This window comes from Mastigoproctus giganteus, chromosome 6 (genome assembly GCF_048544385.1).
Source record: "Mastigoproctus giganteus isolate SK-2022 chromosome 6, ASM4854438v1, whole genome shotgun sequence".
Lineage (NCBI taxonomy): Eukaryota > Metazoa > Arthropoda > Arachnida > Uropygi > Thelyphonidae > Mastigoproctus > Mastigoproctus giganteus.
In genome coordinates this window covers 212,772,726-212,788,129 of record NC_143580.1, presented here as the reverse complement: position 1 = coordinate 212,788,129, position 15,404 = coordinate 212,772,726, and the positions used below count along the sequence as shown (strand labels likewise).

Genomic DNA, 15,404 nt, shown 5'->3' with positions numbered 1-15,404 from the left:
GGTGTTGGTCAAAACATCAAAGGCAGATATTCTTGGGATATCAGATACATGGTGTCACACAGATATAACGATTGCAGAACTGATATTTGGGGAGTACAATGTGTACAGGAAGGGTAGACAGGGCAGGAAGGGAGGAGGGATTATGCTATTAGTTAAGAAACACAAAATACAAGGAAGTACAGCCAGTCAACATGGCTGGACAGTGCAGTTTCGAGTCAGTTTGATGTGACATAATCACTGGGAAAGCAAAATTGAGAATAGGAGTGTGTTATAGGCCTAATGACTCTGATGAGTATAATAAACAGCTGTACAGAGAAATAGAGTGAGCCAGTAAATCAGAGTGTCTTATAAAGGAGGACTTTAATTTCCCAGATATTGACTAGAATTTGTGGGTTGGTCACTCACACACTAGCAAGGCTTCTGTGGGTTTATTGGATGATTGTTTTAGTATTAGTATTAGTGATGGCTGCATGGTGCAATAAAGCCTATGGCTTATGCTGCACCAGCCAAAAAAAAAAAAAATATCTGAACAAAACAATGATAAAAACAAAAAAATAAATAAATAAAAAAAAATAATAATTAATAAAAAAAAAAAGGAAATTAAACCTATCATCCTATGTGCTTCCCATACCCAAAGGTACAATCCAGATGACCTTTGAATTCCCCTAAACTGTCAGCCTCTACCACCCATGAAGGCAACTTATTCCAGTAATTTATAACTCGCTGGCTAAAATAAAACTTCCTGCAGTCCAATCTAAACATTTCCAACCGTAACTTTAATTTATGTCCCCTAGTTCTAGCATCATTTATAATCTTGAAAATTTCGTCCTCATTCATTTTACTGATGCCTCTCAGAGCCTTAAACACCTCAATCAAATCTCCTCTAAGGTGTCTAGTTTCCAAACTCTGCAACCCACATATTCAAAGTCTTTCTTCATAAGGACGCCCTTTTGCTGATCTCACCAGGCGAGTTACCCTTCTTTGCACCCTTTCAAGAAGCTCGATGTCTTTCTTTAGGTGCGGTCTCCATACTTGAACACAGTATTCCAAGTGTGGTCTAACATAAGCCTTATATAATGGGATTATCACGTCCCTATCTCTACTTGCAAAAGTTCGATAGATCATCGATAGGACACCATGGGCCTTCCTTGCAACCTGTTTACAATGCTCAGAGAATTTCATATCTGACCGTATCGTAACACCCAAGTCCCTTTCCTCCAGTACTGGGTTTATTTGAACTCCACCAAGTGAATAAGTTTTTTTTGGGATTACTGTTTCCCAGGTGTAATACCTTACACTTTGTTGGATTAAAGCACAGCTGCCATTTTTCTGACCATTCCTGAAGTCTATCTAGGTCTCTCTGAAGAAGCTCAGCTTGACAGTGATCATTAACTACTCTACCAATTTTAACATCATCTGCAAATTTAGACATCACGCCCTCTATCCCTTCATCAATGTCGTTTATGAAAATTAAAAACAACAGTGGTCCTAATACTGATCCTTGGGGAACCCCACTTCTTACATCAACCCAATCTGAGGAACAGCCATTTATCACAACCCTCTGTCTCCTGCCCTGAAGCCATCCTTCTATCCATCTAAGGATTTTCCCAGTGATTCCAACCTGTTCCAGCTTATAAAGCAACCGCTCATGTGGGACTGAGTCAAAAGCTTTGCTGAAATCTAAATAAACAATGTCGAAATTATTCCCTAAATCCAGCTCGTGAGTGACCCTTTCGAAATAGCGAACCAGATTTGTTAAACATGATTTTCCCTTTACAAAACCATGCTGAGTATCCTTGAGAATTTCAATTCGATCCAAATGATCCTGAATTCCACCCTTGATCATTGCCTCCATGATTTTCCCTACTACTGAAGTCAGACTGACAGGTCGATAATTTCCAACTTCACTTTTAGAGCCACCCTTATGTATGGGAGATACATTTGCACTTTTCCAATCCAAGGGAATCTCCCCAGAGTCTAGTGATGCTCGCATAATTAGCCTCAATGGTTCAATGCACTCGCTTGCCGCCTCTCTTAAGATTATAGGGTATATTCCATCAACTCCAGGAGCTTTACTGGTCTGTAGGCTCGAAAGTTTTTTCATTAAATAATCTTGCGAAATTTCAATATCATTAATTACATATTTTTTAACTTCGCTCCCACAATTTCCCTTTGCCACAAAAGGCTTTTCATTTGTAAATATCGATGCAAAATAACTGTTGAGTTCATCTGCAACGGCAGCTGGTGTATTTATTACTATCCCCTTTCCCTTACGTAAAGGTCTGATCTGGTTTGTCCTGCTCTTCTTGGCATTTATATATGTGAAGAATTCTTTATCCCCCCTCTTTGCTCTGTTTGCTAGTGATTTCTCATAAACTGCCTTTGCCTGTCGAACCTTTTCTGTGGCTCTATTACACATCACCTTGTAGCTGTTATAGGCTTCAGTACTTTTTATTGCTCTGTAACCTTTCCATGCCACCTTTTTCTGCTCAAGTAATGCGGCAACTTCACTATTCATCCAACTTGGAACCCTCCTCATGGAGTATTTTTTTAATGGTATATACGCATTCAAGGCATCTGTGATTAATGTTTTAAAAGCGTACCACAGTTCAATTGTATTCATTCTCTGAGCGATATCTACCCAGTTAATAGAGGCCATGTAGTACCTTAAGGCATCGTAATTTCCTTTTCTGAAATTAAAACCCATTCCTTTGCCTTTTACTTCTGCTACCTCTCTCGTCATCATCCACCGTAGAACTTCATAATCACTTCCTGCTACTGGTTCCTCTACTGTCAGCCCTGTTATGTCATCTGATTCATGTGTGATGATGAGGTCTAGGATATTCTTTTCTCTAGTACTTTCCCTGACATGTTGATACAAATAACAGTCATCTAGTTGATTTAAAAATTTTGTTCCCCATGTCGAGTTTCCTTCCCATTTACTCCAATCAATTAGAGGCAAATTGAAATCACCCATAATAAGGCATTATTATGACGCTTACTTGCCCATTCCATTTGCATGTAGAGGCTTTTGTCATAATCTTCACAATCACCTGGTCTGTAGATTACTCCTACTCGCATTATACATCACCTTGTATTACCCATACAGTAACCCAAGGATGCCCCAGGGCTCAGTTAAAAATAGCCTTTGTGACAGAACTCAAGTATCTATAATGTATCTAAGATGGCTCCCAGATATCAAGTGTCTGGGAGCCATCTTAGCAAACTGACATTCTATCCCCATCTAGTGCATATTGCCAAAAGGTGAGAAATTACACTGGAATAACAGCAAGAATCAGCTGTGCCGACTATTTAAAGAGGAAGACACTTGCACTTATTTATAAGGCAATCTTCTTCCCAGTGGTTTTATATGGTTTTAGCCCTGTAAAACCTTCATATGGTTTTACTGGGCTATCTTGGATAAAAACAAAAAGAAACTGGACTCTATACAACAGGTCATGAGGGTGTGCTGCACTGTCAGTACACCTGCTTTGCAGGTCCTGGCAGGGGCACTGCCACTAGATATAAAAGTGATAAGAAGAGGCCTCAAATATAGAATTAAGAGCCAAATCCCAACTAATATCCTAGGATTACAACAGATCTTGAAACCGATGTCCAAAAAGAAATGAAAATAATAATCACACTCTATTGGCAATGACAGACCAGATGTGAAGAGTCAACTAAAGGAGAAGTCAAAGACGGTTCCTGCCTCAGGCAGCCCTAGCTTCCCCAGAATTATATGCCACCTACTTGCTTACTGGGCATGGTTCCCTAAGTGCAAAGTTGTGCCAACTGGGATCCCAAATGTACCCAGGATCACAAATGTACCAGTGGAGCTGATGAGGATTGGCTCGTGTCCTTTATGACTGCTCCAATTACCATCCCCACAGATGTAGACTTATGGCCAAAATTGGAGCCATAACTCGCAGAGATGAGCAACTGCTCATCTCTGATGACATGCATTATGTGGCCTTCTCTAAATTCAAAAAGCTTTTGAGACTAGGAGAAGCAACCACACTATAATCCAGACTGTGACACCTCTGCCTCCTACTTAGACAGATGCTCCTACCTAATTGTGACAACTACTGAGAGTAACAAATCCAAATGAGACTTGTCTGTTAGAATGTTTTCTCTCCCAGGGAAAATGTTCGTGTTAGAAATTATATTAGTTTATGTGTTTGACCTCTGTGCATAACTTCATAAATATATATGCACAATTTCATAAATATATATGTTATATGTTTGTATAACTAATTTAGGTATTATATTAACAATATAAATGTTATAGATTCATAGTGCTTAGTTCAAGTGCTTTTAGTGCATTTATTTTTGAGAGAGTGATTGTATATATTGTGTGAATATTAATTGTTTGTATAATTATGTGTGCAAGGCAATTTTGCTTGATAGGGGTTCTCTGTTGCATCTGCATTGCTGGATGTGATGCAGAGTTCTAGTCTGTGTTTCTGCATCTGTGTGTATGTACGGGTAATGAGTAAAAATGTGCATAGTAATGTGTACTTACTGGCAGCTCTCAAATTCACAACATCCACATTGTTGCACTTGGATACGGATTTGCAAAAATATATTCCCTTCCCCCTAATATGTAGAAACAAATACATGTTTTAATTAAAAGTAAATAGTGTGGATTAAATGTAAAAATTAATCATGTAAACAAAGTAATATCTGATAGTCTAAGTATGCATGGGTGATTGATTAGCTATATGTGATTATATGTGTGAGAAAGTATAGGTATGGAAGACTGAATGTTTTGATTGTATATGCATAAGTCACTAAGTAATTAAAATAGTGTTATTATTATCTCATATGTGTATCTCTATTCAAGTGATGGGTGAGAAATGTGTCTGCTCAACCTGAAAAAAAAAAAAAAAAAAAAGTGTTAAGTGTAGTCCTATTCAGGGTACTGTAATGAGTGGGATAAGTGAGTAAAAAGGATAGCTGAATGTGAATGTCCTATATACGTAGAATGTCCCTGAATATGTATATATAAAAAAATAATAATAATAATAAAGTAATAAAAAATGATAAAATAAAATAAAAAATAAATAATAGAGTTGTACCTGCAGGTTCAGTTGTGTGTGTGTGTGTGTGTGTGTGTGTGTGTGTGTGTGTGTGTGTGTGTGTGTGTGTGTGTGTGTGTGTGTGCGCGCGCGCGCGCGCGCGCGTGTGTGTGTGTGTGCGCGCGCTGCGCGCGCGCGCGTGTGTGTGTGTGTGCAAGTGAATGTCAGATCACCTGTGTAAACTATGTGGTGACTAAGCAAATGTCTGTAAATAGAATAAAAAAATTTAAAAAAAAAATAATAAATAAAAATGTCATGTCTCTTCCCTCAGACGTGTTAACTGCTGACACCGGCCCAGCTGGTCTGGTTGGGTGGGATCTTCCACAGAGAGCCACTGTGCACCTACAGTGTGATCTCCCCCACCCCAGTAGCACTCCCTGGCCCTGTGACTTTGTCCCCAACCAACCCCACATTCCTTTCCCCACCTCCCCACTCAAAATTTTCACCTAGTAGAGTACCACCACAAAATCTTTACTGTCCTAGACAGTTCCCCTGCTGCCTGGAGGATTTGCTACCCCCCAACTTCCTATTTCCAGGTGGACAGTCTTCCTATCATCCACCTTCCTTATCTTCATCTGTTCCCTCCTACCCTCACTCTCCTTTTACCTTTTCACCTCCAGAGTTCTCTCCAACCCTCCTAGGGCCCTCCCTGGAAGGCTCAGGCACAGACTAGAGGTCGCTCATACCAGAGACTATATCTATCTCCTACTATACCCAGTTGCCTCCTTGGGGCAGTGAATGGGCAACATGGGATCCCACTAGGGTTGGTTTGTTGTTCCTCCAGTAAATGCTGGAGGAACGACAGACCCAACACCTCATTATGCAGATCAACACCAAAACTTCACTACCTCTAACATTTGAAGAGTTTGTACTGCGACCCAGAGAATACTATTTAGTTTTAGGGGAGACCCAGTGCCACTTGACAATAAACACTATATACTATGCCCCTTATAGAATAAATAAAGAAGCATAACAAACAAAATGTAAATTTAGAGATCAATACAATTGGTGAATCCCAAACAATATGAAAATATGCAACTCAAAATTAAGAAATCATAATAAACAGAGAACTGTTTAATTTTTTTTATTTAATTAATTAAATAAAAATTACTAATATAAACCAAATTATAGGATAAATTAAAACAATAAAGAATCTAAGTGGTAGACATAAGCATTTATGTTAAACTAAAAAGGTGAAAAATAGGAGCAGTTCATAGAAGAATAGCACCTTGCCTTAACTAAAACCCTATTTACAGTATTAATTAATTTGCTGAATTTATTTGGTGGTTCAAGTGTTTTCTAAATTTAATTTAATTTAAAATGATATAACCATGTTTTCACTTGCCATTAAAATTCTTACTTAGAGCTAACATCATAAATTCTGTAACCCTATGCAATCTTGGAGAAGCAATTACAGGCAGTTCTCGCTTTACGAGTTCCTGGGTTTACGTTTTTTTTTTTTTTTTTTCATGTATCAAGTATCAACAAAATCGAAGATATTAATTGCAAAAAATTAATGTTAAACATTCATAAATACTGCATTTCAAACCACACATAGCTATATAATACATTGTACCCCATTTTATGATATTAATCAGTTACCATCATATAGCAAAAAATCGTAATATAAACCCAATAACATTGTTTTTTGGTAATTCATTCCACGACTCGGAAGTTCAAATTTTCGCTATATTTATATTATTTACCAATTCAAATCATTAAACGCACTACACTTTCGTCGTTATCATATGTTATAAGAACCAATTTTGAATGGCTTTGTGATATTTTTCTGAAACACATTTCTGGAAATAATGACCATAAAACAATAAAAACAATTTGCACTTTCCGGTTTACTGGGCTTTTCTGTTACTACAAGCAATTATAAACGGGGAGGAAACTCGATGCTATTGCATTTGCGAAAATACCAACAGCTGGAATTGTGCGGGTTTTTACGTTATTATGGTGAAATGTGTTGCCCTTTACTGAAACCTTCAATCGTATAAAAAACAAATAAATTTTCACAATCTTCTCTTCATTCCTTTTTTTTTAAGCTTCGTAAACTTGTTACTCAGCGCAAATTGTGTTAGTTGCAATTTGTGCGTTCCGTTAAAAAATGCTTATGCCTGCTATCGAAATTTATAAAGAAAAGAGAAGATTATCTTGGAAATAAATGCCTCTTGAAGCATTTCTGAAGAAGACAACTCCTTGTGCAACAAACCAACAAGTGCCAAGCCAATAATGAGTGATCAGCCAGTGAGCATTTAGTCAATAATGATGATGAAGAATAAACATTCTTTAACATTTGTTAGTCATAAATAATTTCTCTATTATTATAATTTGCTTGATTTTACAGGCTAGGTTTTCATTTCTTTGGATAAATCAATCATTGTTTAAACATAAACTAATTTCATTGTTGATAATTTAACTCCTATTTTTAACATTATGTCTACGGGAAATAAATCCCGCTTTATGAGTTTTCACTTTACAAGTGTGAGTGCTAGGAACAAATTAACTCGTAAAGTCGAGAACTACCTGTATACCCTGGAGACAACATCACAGCACTAGATGTGGTTAGTGCCATGAAGAATTACTACGGTTAGAAATGGAAATGGTTCCATGACTGATTTGTTGATCTGTGATAAACCACTCAGAGGTCAAGGTATCTGTACAACACAATAATATGAATGGCAGATTGTTCTTTCTCCCATCTTCAACAAAGTCAAGTTGCTGATGGTAACAGACATTTCCCCATGTTTGAGATAAGATTGTACAAGTATCTGGGTATTATTTTGAAAGAACATAACTATTAATCATGTTGCCACTATCTTTTGTGAACAGCCCTAATATCACAAAGATGAGAGAAGAGAACAATCTTAAATTATGTTGTAACAGACATAATCTAAATTTAAAATGGTAAAAATCTGAAACTTATGAATGCAAACTGACAGGTAATTTAACAAATTCCTACTTATATATACATATGTAATCATTTTAATTTAATTTAAGTTCATTTCTTATTTCTCTTATTTTTAATGTAATTTAAGCTAATTAAAATCAAGTTTTACAATAAATACTGACATCATGAATAAAAAATATAATTACTAATAAGTTTAGTACACCGACAGCATAAATTTCTGAAAAGAAAACTTCACTACATAACATTGTTTATCTGTCTAATCTAAATTAATAAAAATTTTATAGTGAAGCGCTCTTTTCAGTAGTAAAAAAATATAACATGAAATTTAGAACTAGCAAAATCTAAAATAATTCTAATAGAATATAATAATATATCAAAGAAAAGTTTACAATCTTAAGAAATTTCTATTTATTTATTTCAACATTATGTTTTAATTATAAGCCCAAATGTAAAAATTTAATGGTACCCTAATACTATGAATGGTTTAAAAGCCAGAAGAAACCTGCTGAAGTTAGAACTGAATTTCTGTAGGTTGTAACTTCCAGGAAATAAAAATATATGAAATACAGTACAAAAGGTCATACCATTGTTAAACATGACATAAAATAAATCTTAGGGGAAAAGAGGTGTTATGTTCTTCAACTTTTGTGATTCTCCCACCCTACAAAGAACTATTTTCATGCCTCACTAATGTACTTCTAGAAACACAAAAGCAATATCTAAAACAAGTCATAATGTATATACAGTTTAAATGTTTGTAACAATTAAAACCATAGTTGGCCTTCTGATAGGCCTACCCTCAACTAGTGCTTTCTGTTACAGTGTCAGCAACTAACACTGATGATATTTGAATATACGAGGGGTGATCATTTAATTTGCAGACTGGTGCAAGATCTTATCTTAATTGTCATCATTTGAATTTTCTGTGGATTTCTCCTTCTCAAAATACTCTCCCTTCAACTTTACACACTTTCGGCACCCATGCATTAAATGCTTCTTGCAGGCCATTTTTCGAAAGACTGCAAAGTGTTTCCGTTGTGGCTCTGTGGGCATCATTACTGGATGCAAATCACTTGCCTTTCAGAGCTTTCTTCAGACATGGAAAGGGGAAGAAATCACATTGGGCTAAGTCCCTAAAAATAAGGGGCATGTGACAGAACCTCGGCACTTATGGTAGTGATCACTGGCTGCACAATATTAGCCGTATGGGGCTTGGCATTGTCTTGATGGAGAACCCATTTCACCATTTGAAAGTTCTTGATGTTTCTCACAAATGGCATGGCAAAGTTTGACTCTGAGAACCACAGAGTATGCTTCCTTATTCATAGTTGTTCCACGAGGCACAAAATGTGTAACAAGAATGCCTTTTATGTCAAAAAACATGAAACCATTTGTTTGTCAGCTGAATGACAAGCTTGAAATTTCTTAGGTCTTGGTGAATCAGAATGCATCCACTCACTTGACTGTTGTTTTGTCTCCAGATTATAATGAAAAATCCAATTTACATCGCAAGTCAATATTTGATTTAAGAAGTTCACCCTGTGTTTCAAAACGATCAAACATTTCTTTGCACAAGTCTACTCTTTGCTGTTTTTGTTCTGGAGTCAAATTGTGTGGAATCCAGCAGGCACAGATCTGCGACATTTTCAGGTGATCTTTCACAGCATTGTGAGTACTAGCGTATGAAATAGACATTCTAACAGCTAATTCATGAAGTGCAATTCGCCCATCTTCATCCAAGATTTCCTGGGCTTTTGAGATTTGCTCAGGAGTAGTTGAGGAGGAGGCTGACCAGGTCTTGGATCATCTGCAACAGGCTCACGACCTTCACTGAATCACCTGTGCCATTTAAATATGGCCGTCCTACCAAGACCCTCAATATCATAAGCTTCATTCATCTCTAATTTCCAATGCATTTAAGCCCTGTCTGACACAATAACAAATCACATATCGCTGTTCAATCTGTATGTCAAACATGATACTTGTTGCCAAAACGATTGTCAGTGACACGCAGCTAAAAAATCTCTCTTCACACAACACTAGCTCGACAAGTAGTGGCATTGTGCACACAACCTGCTCAGTAGTGATTAGGGAGAGTACCTCTAGTGGCGCTTATGGAAAGTTCGCACAGTAAACATAGAATCTTGCACAAGACTGCAAATTAAATGATCACCCCTTATGTATTATATTAAGATGTTACTTCAGCAACAAATGTTGTATTATAGTATTGTATTACATACAGTATATACATTCTGGAATCAGCACAGTAATACTTTTGTCATGCCTCTCATTCTTACAGCTACATTTTCCTTACGTATACTAGCACAGGAACATAAATATTTTGTCATCTTTATTTTTACTAGTTGGATTCATTCATTTACTTATTTTATTATTTTTTTGATTCTATATATTAGAAAAGCCCAGTTATTTTGAATGTATGGAGGTTGAGGGGTGTGGCTGAATGATACATTTTCTTATACAAGCCTTATACATTTGCAATATACAGCACCTATAATGTGATATTCTCAATATACAGCACCTACAGAAATATGAACAGGCATTTCCATGGGTGTTGTTCTTCTGAACTAGTATTTGTAATTCAACTCTTTCTTCTAATCCAATTTGAATATGTTTCAAATACAATGGTATCTCAGGTCACGAACAAATCGGCCCACGAACACAATTTTCGAACAAATTTTGACTCGACCCGCGAACAATGCCTCGGCGCACGAACGCACAAACATGGCTTTGGCGCCATGTTTTCGGCTCGCGAACAGCATCAGTTGTACTCAGGTTTGCGCACTGTGAACATTGTTTGTTGTTGCGTTGTTCTTGATACAATTTTTTTTTTGCTTTTTGCATTAAATTATGGCTCCCAAGAAAGTGTTAGTGAAGAAAAGGTGTAAAGAAGCCTAAGCGCATTACAGTAGAAACGAAGAAGGAAATAATAACTAAACATGAGAATGGTATTCGTGTTTCTGATCTTGCCAAGCAGTACGACATGGCTAAATCTACGATCTGTACTATCTTAAAGAACAAAGATGCGCTAAAGATGGCTGATGTAGCTAAAGGAGTGACTATGTTAATGAAGCAAAGGTCTCAAGTGTTAGAAGAAGTAGAAAAATTATTGTTAGTTTGGATTAATGAAAAGCAGCTTGTTGGAGATAGTGTTAGCAAGGCCCTAATATGCGAAAAGGCTTTACTTTTGCACGGCGATTTAGTGGTGAAAACGCCGAATTCAAGTGATGCTAGCGTTGACGAATTTAAAGTAAGTAGAGGCTGGTTCGAGAAGTTTCGTGGAGGAATTTGCAAACTTTATCAACTGTGAAGGTTATGTACCGCATCAAGTTTTTAATTGCGATGAAACACGACTTTTTTGGAAAAAAATGCCAAGAAGGACCTACATGACCCAAGAGGAAAAGTCACTGCCTGGCCACAAACCAATGAAGGATAAGCTTACACTTTTATTGTGCACTAATGCAAGTGGGGATTGTAAGATTAAGCCTCCTCCTCTACCATCTACCTGTGCCAGCAACTATCAACCATAAAGGTAAAGTTATACTGTATATTTTATATTATATATTTTTGCCACACATAAATCCATAAAAAAGTCAAAAAACAATATGTTTCTGGGGCGGGCAAATGGATTTCAATGGGAAAAATTGTTTTGGTTCGTGAACGGAGTCAAAGAACGAATTAAGTTCGTGACCCAAGGTACCACTGTAGTCAAAATCCACTCACAGTGAATCTCCATTTTGTCATTCATTCGCTCTACTTCTGATATTTGGAACAACCTTCCTATATGTACACTATATGACCAAAAGTATTTGGACACACATAAGTAGCTATATAAAGGGTTTTTAATTCAAAAAGCTAATATAAGGAAGGCTGTCTTATGCCTGCATGACAATCTCATTCATGATGGACATACTTTCCATCAACTTCCAACAGGTGCCAGCTAGAATTTTCTTCCATTCCTCTTGCAGATCTGCTACCACAGCCTGTCTGGAAGAAGGCCATTCTGGCTGCAACCTAATCCACCAATCCAATTCTACTACAGATTTTCAGCAGGGATGAGGCCTGAACTCTGAATTAGCCAGTCCAACTTTTCAATGTAATTGCACAAAAACCAGTCTTGTAGGACCGTCAGTGTATGACATGTCATGTTGTTGTGCTGATGACAACACCTGCTTTCTATAGTATGGCCACAGTGCAAGTAGTAAATAGGTCTTGGACTGCTTGATTTCAGACACTAACCACCAAAGGAGCAAACCAGCTAAAACAGCCCCAATACCAATAACCCAATTCCACCAAACTTCACAGTTGAGACTATACACTCCTATAAGAAATGCTCTCTAGGCAATCCCCACACCAACACACATTCATCATAACAAAAGATTGTGTCTAGAAATGACCACCCCAAATGCTGATTCACATGAGTGAATGTGATATTGGGTCTACTTGTAGCTGTTTTATCAGAAAACTTACTATGCGGCTGCCTACAGCTGACTGGCATTCTGATGTACTAATTCTTGTTATGTTATGTAGGTTCAAGAGTCCTGTTACTGGGCTCTTGAACCTGCTCTGTGATATTTTTCAGAGAAACCATGCCCGAGGCACAAACTACTGCTTTATGGTTCATCATTCATGTTCTGTGAGTTCAGAGTTGAACAGTGAATGGATGATTCTCTAGATGAAGAATATTTTTGAACTAGTTTGAAAGAAAGAGAGGGAATTACAGATGCCAATTCAAAAGAACAGGTTGGTCTGTAGGCAACAGTCCATGCAAAAATATCTAAATCAAAGTTATGTGGTGTTTAACATGTGCAAGAAAGCACTATAAGATTGTGTGACCTGACTAGTGCCCAAATCAGTATACCAGACTTCAAAGAGGTATGATTTTTAGTACACGTTTAGCAGGTGTTATAGCAGAGAGGATGGCTACACTCAAGTGTTCAAAGACTCGTTCCATTCAAATCTTTAATAAATGGGGAAATATAACCAGAAAACATCTGTGAACAGACAATTGCAGCCAAAAGTGTAAGCAGACAGAATAAGGTGCTCTACATTTGGATGGATTTTCATGTGTAATTGTCACAAAATGGCAGAAATTAACCTCTGCATTTATTGTGAGAACACCACAAGGCATCAGTATCAGTACCTATGCAAAGGGTGCAATACAGCAGAAGAGCTTTTACAGAGCAAGTTCAAGTCAATGTTGCATGTTTACCCCCCTGAAGATAGGGGTATTTTCAAGATAACAATGAAGCAACTGTCCATTGTGCCAGATGTGTAAAAGAGTGGTTTGAGGAACACAAGAAAGACTTCAAGCATCTGCCCTGAGCAATCCAAGTGATGAACTGGAAATTCAGGTTCACCCGCACAATTCTCTGCCCACATCACTCCAGGAAGTGAGGAATTCCTGGAGTAATGTTTGAATATTTTCTATGTCATTTTTCAAAACTTTGTTAACCACATGCTGGAGCAGTGATATGGGCCAACAGTGGTCCAACATATATATACGCAGGACCACTGTTCAGCTAATTATTTTGCAGTCCTAATAAAGTGGCCAAACAATGTATACGAGATACCACACAGACAGAGCACATTGCATATCCAACTACGAAGTAAACAAAAAAATGAAGCTACTTTTAACAAATTTCATGATTTAACCTTTGTTTCTGGTTCATACAGTATTTCTAACATAGTCTAAGCTTTTAAATACTGAGAAACAATAACTTACCAGTAAGGTGTGCCAATAAAGGATTTTCTTTTACTGATTGTTGCTGTGATTTGTGCAGAAACCCCAAAATCAGCTGCAAGTATATATCGACATTTAAATAAATTCATAGCAAAATCAATAAAGGATATCAATTATCTATTAACAAGAACTAGTACTCCAAACATATGACTACCACATTTACCACTGAATAGTTATTAAACACATTTGCTAAATCATATATGAGATAGGATAAAAAAATTACAGGACTGAATTTCTTTAAAAAAATCTGAACACTGAATGAGAAAAATGTATATATTTTGTGACCTAAAATGTCTAGAATTTTTTTACAGTAAATAGACATTTTAGTTACATCTTCAAAAGTTTATTTTTATTCACTGTTGTTAGTAAATAATATTTTAGAATATTGTTTTCTGAACAAAGTTCCATAAAATTTTACTTTTTGTTGAAATTGGGAGACGTCATTGCCAGTAGTAGTGAGGATGTCAATGGAATGACAGCTAAAATTGGCTTCCAGAAAAAAATCAGATGGAATTATTCTAACTAATGAAAATTTCTGAAGTTATTAATAATGCAATCATTTTCCATTTGATATGTAGCTTGCCTTTATACTGACAAAAACTAAAGTGGAGCCTCCAAATTATGTATGTATTAATTTTAAATTCATAGTACTTGAAAGCAAAAAATCTACTTGCCAGCAAATGAAAGTTACTTATTATGAAGTGGATATTTTTGAACTTTATTCTTGGGTATGCGATATGCTGAATGAATTTTAATTTACTATCGAATATTAGGCCTAAAAATTGAATTATAGTGGTAAGAGGTATGATGTAATTTTTCATCATGTAATTCAGGTTCAAATGTATCGAACTTTTTTTTTTTTCAGAAATTAATAAATACTGGTAGATTGATGAGCTGGTAAATGATAATGCTTATGGGATGTCCAAATTTCAAATAAGTTGTTAATTGAGATCTCAAACCGTCAACTGATGAAATGTCAACTGATGAAATTTGTGCTTGACAAGAAACCAAGTGATCATCAGTATATTAGTAAATTTTCCTGTATTTGGGGTAGCCTGTGTGTGAATTTTTACTGAAAACAGGCAACACTTAATACCGATCCTGTGTTGTGAGGTGGGGGGCATTCAGATAACGTTTTAGGAAGCACTGAATATAAAGGAAACTTGCCTCAAAGTCCAATTTGTCCTATGGTAGTAAGACAAATCAATCCTTCTGCACTATCAGCCCCTTCTAGTCACTGGTTTCTTCCATGCTATGCTATTTCCTGTTATATTATTAGTTCTAGCTACAGTATACAGGTCCACAAGAAACATTTTAGGATGTTGATCTGTTGGAGTTGGTGCAAAGAATGGCAATGAGATGAGGGTAAAAAAAGCTTTTACCAAGGCTTCAGATCAGCAAATTACAGTACTCACCCTCTCTTTTTTCCTAATGATTGCTTGACATCATAAATCTAGCTTTCCTCTTGGACTGCCTTTTGCTTTGAATATCTGTTTAACTAATTTCTCTCCTCTCATCTTTTTTTACATACCCACATCGTCTCAAGTCTGCTTCGCTTACCTTTAATTACATATCTGTTACCCATAGATTTTTTTTTTTAAGCTGTTTAGATATATTATCATATGCTTTTCAAGATCAACAAATTCTT

The 15,404-nt window shown here is 36.5% G+C and overlaps 1 protein-coding gene across 3 annotated transcripts in view; it reads right to left on the bottom strand.

The window, feature by feature from the left end:
• Positions 1–15,404, bottom strand: part of hppy (MAP4K3-like protein hppy) — a 394,076-nt gene that overhangs the window by 255,096 nt on the left and 123,576 nt on the right. For all 3 annotated transcript variants that reach the window (XM_090376708.1, XM_090376710.1, XM_090376709.1), the window contains exon 6: positions 13,739–13,811. In XM_090376708.1, coding sequence (XP_090232834.1) covers positions 13,739–13,811 — 73 coding nt within the window. The remainder of the gene's footprint in view (positions 1–13,738; positions 13,812–15,404) is intronic.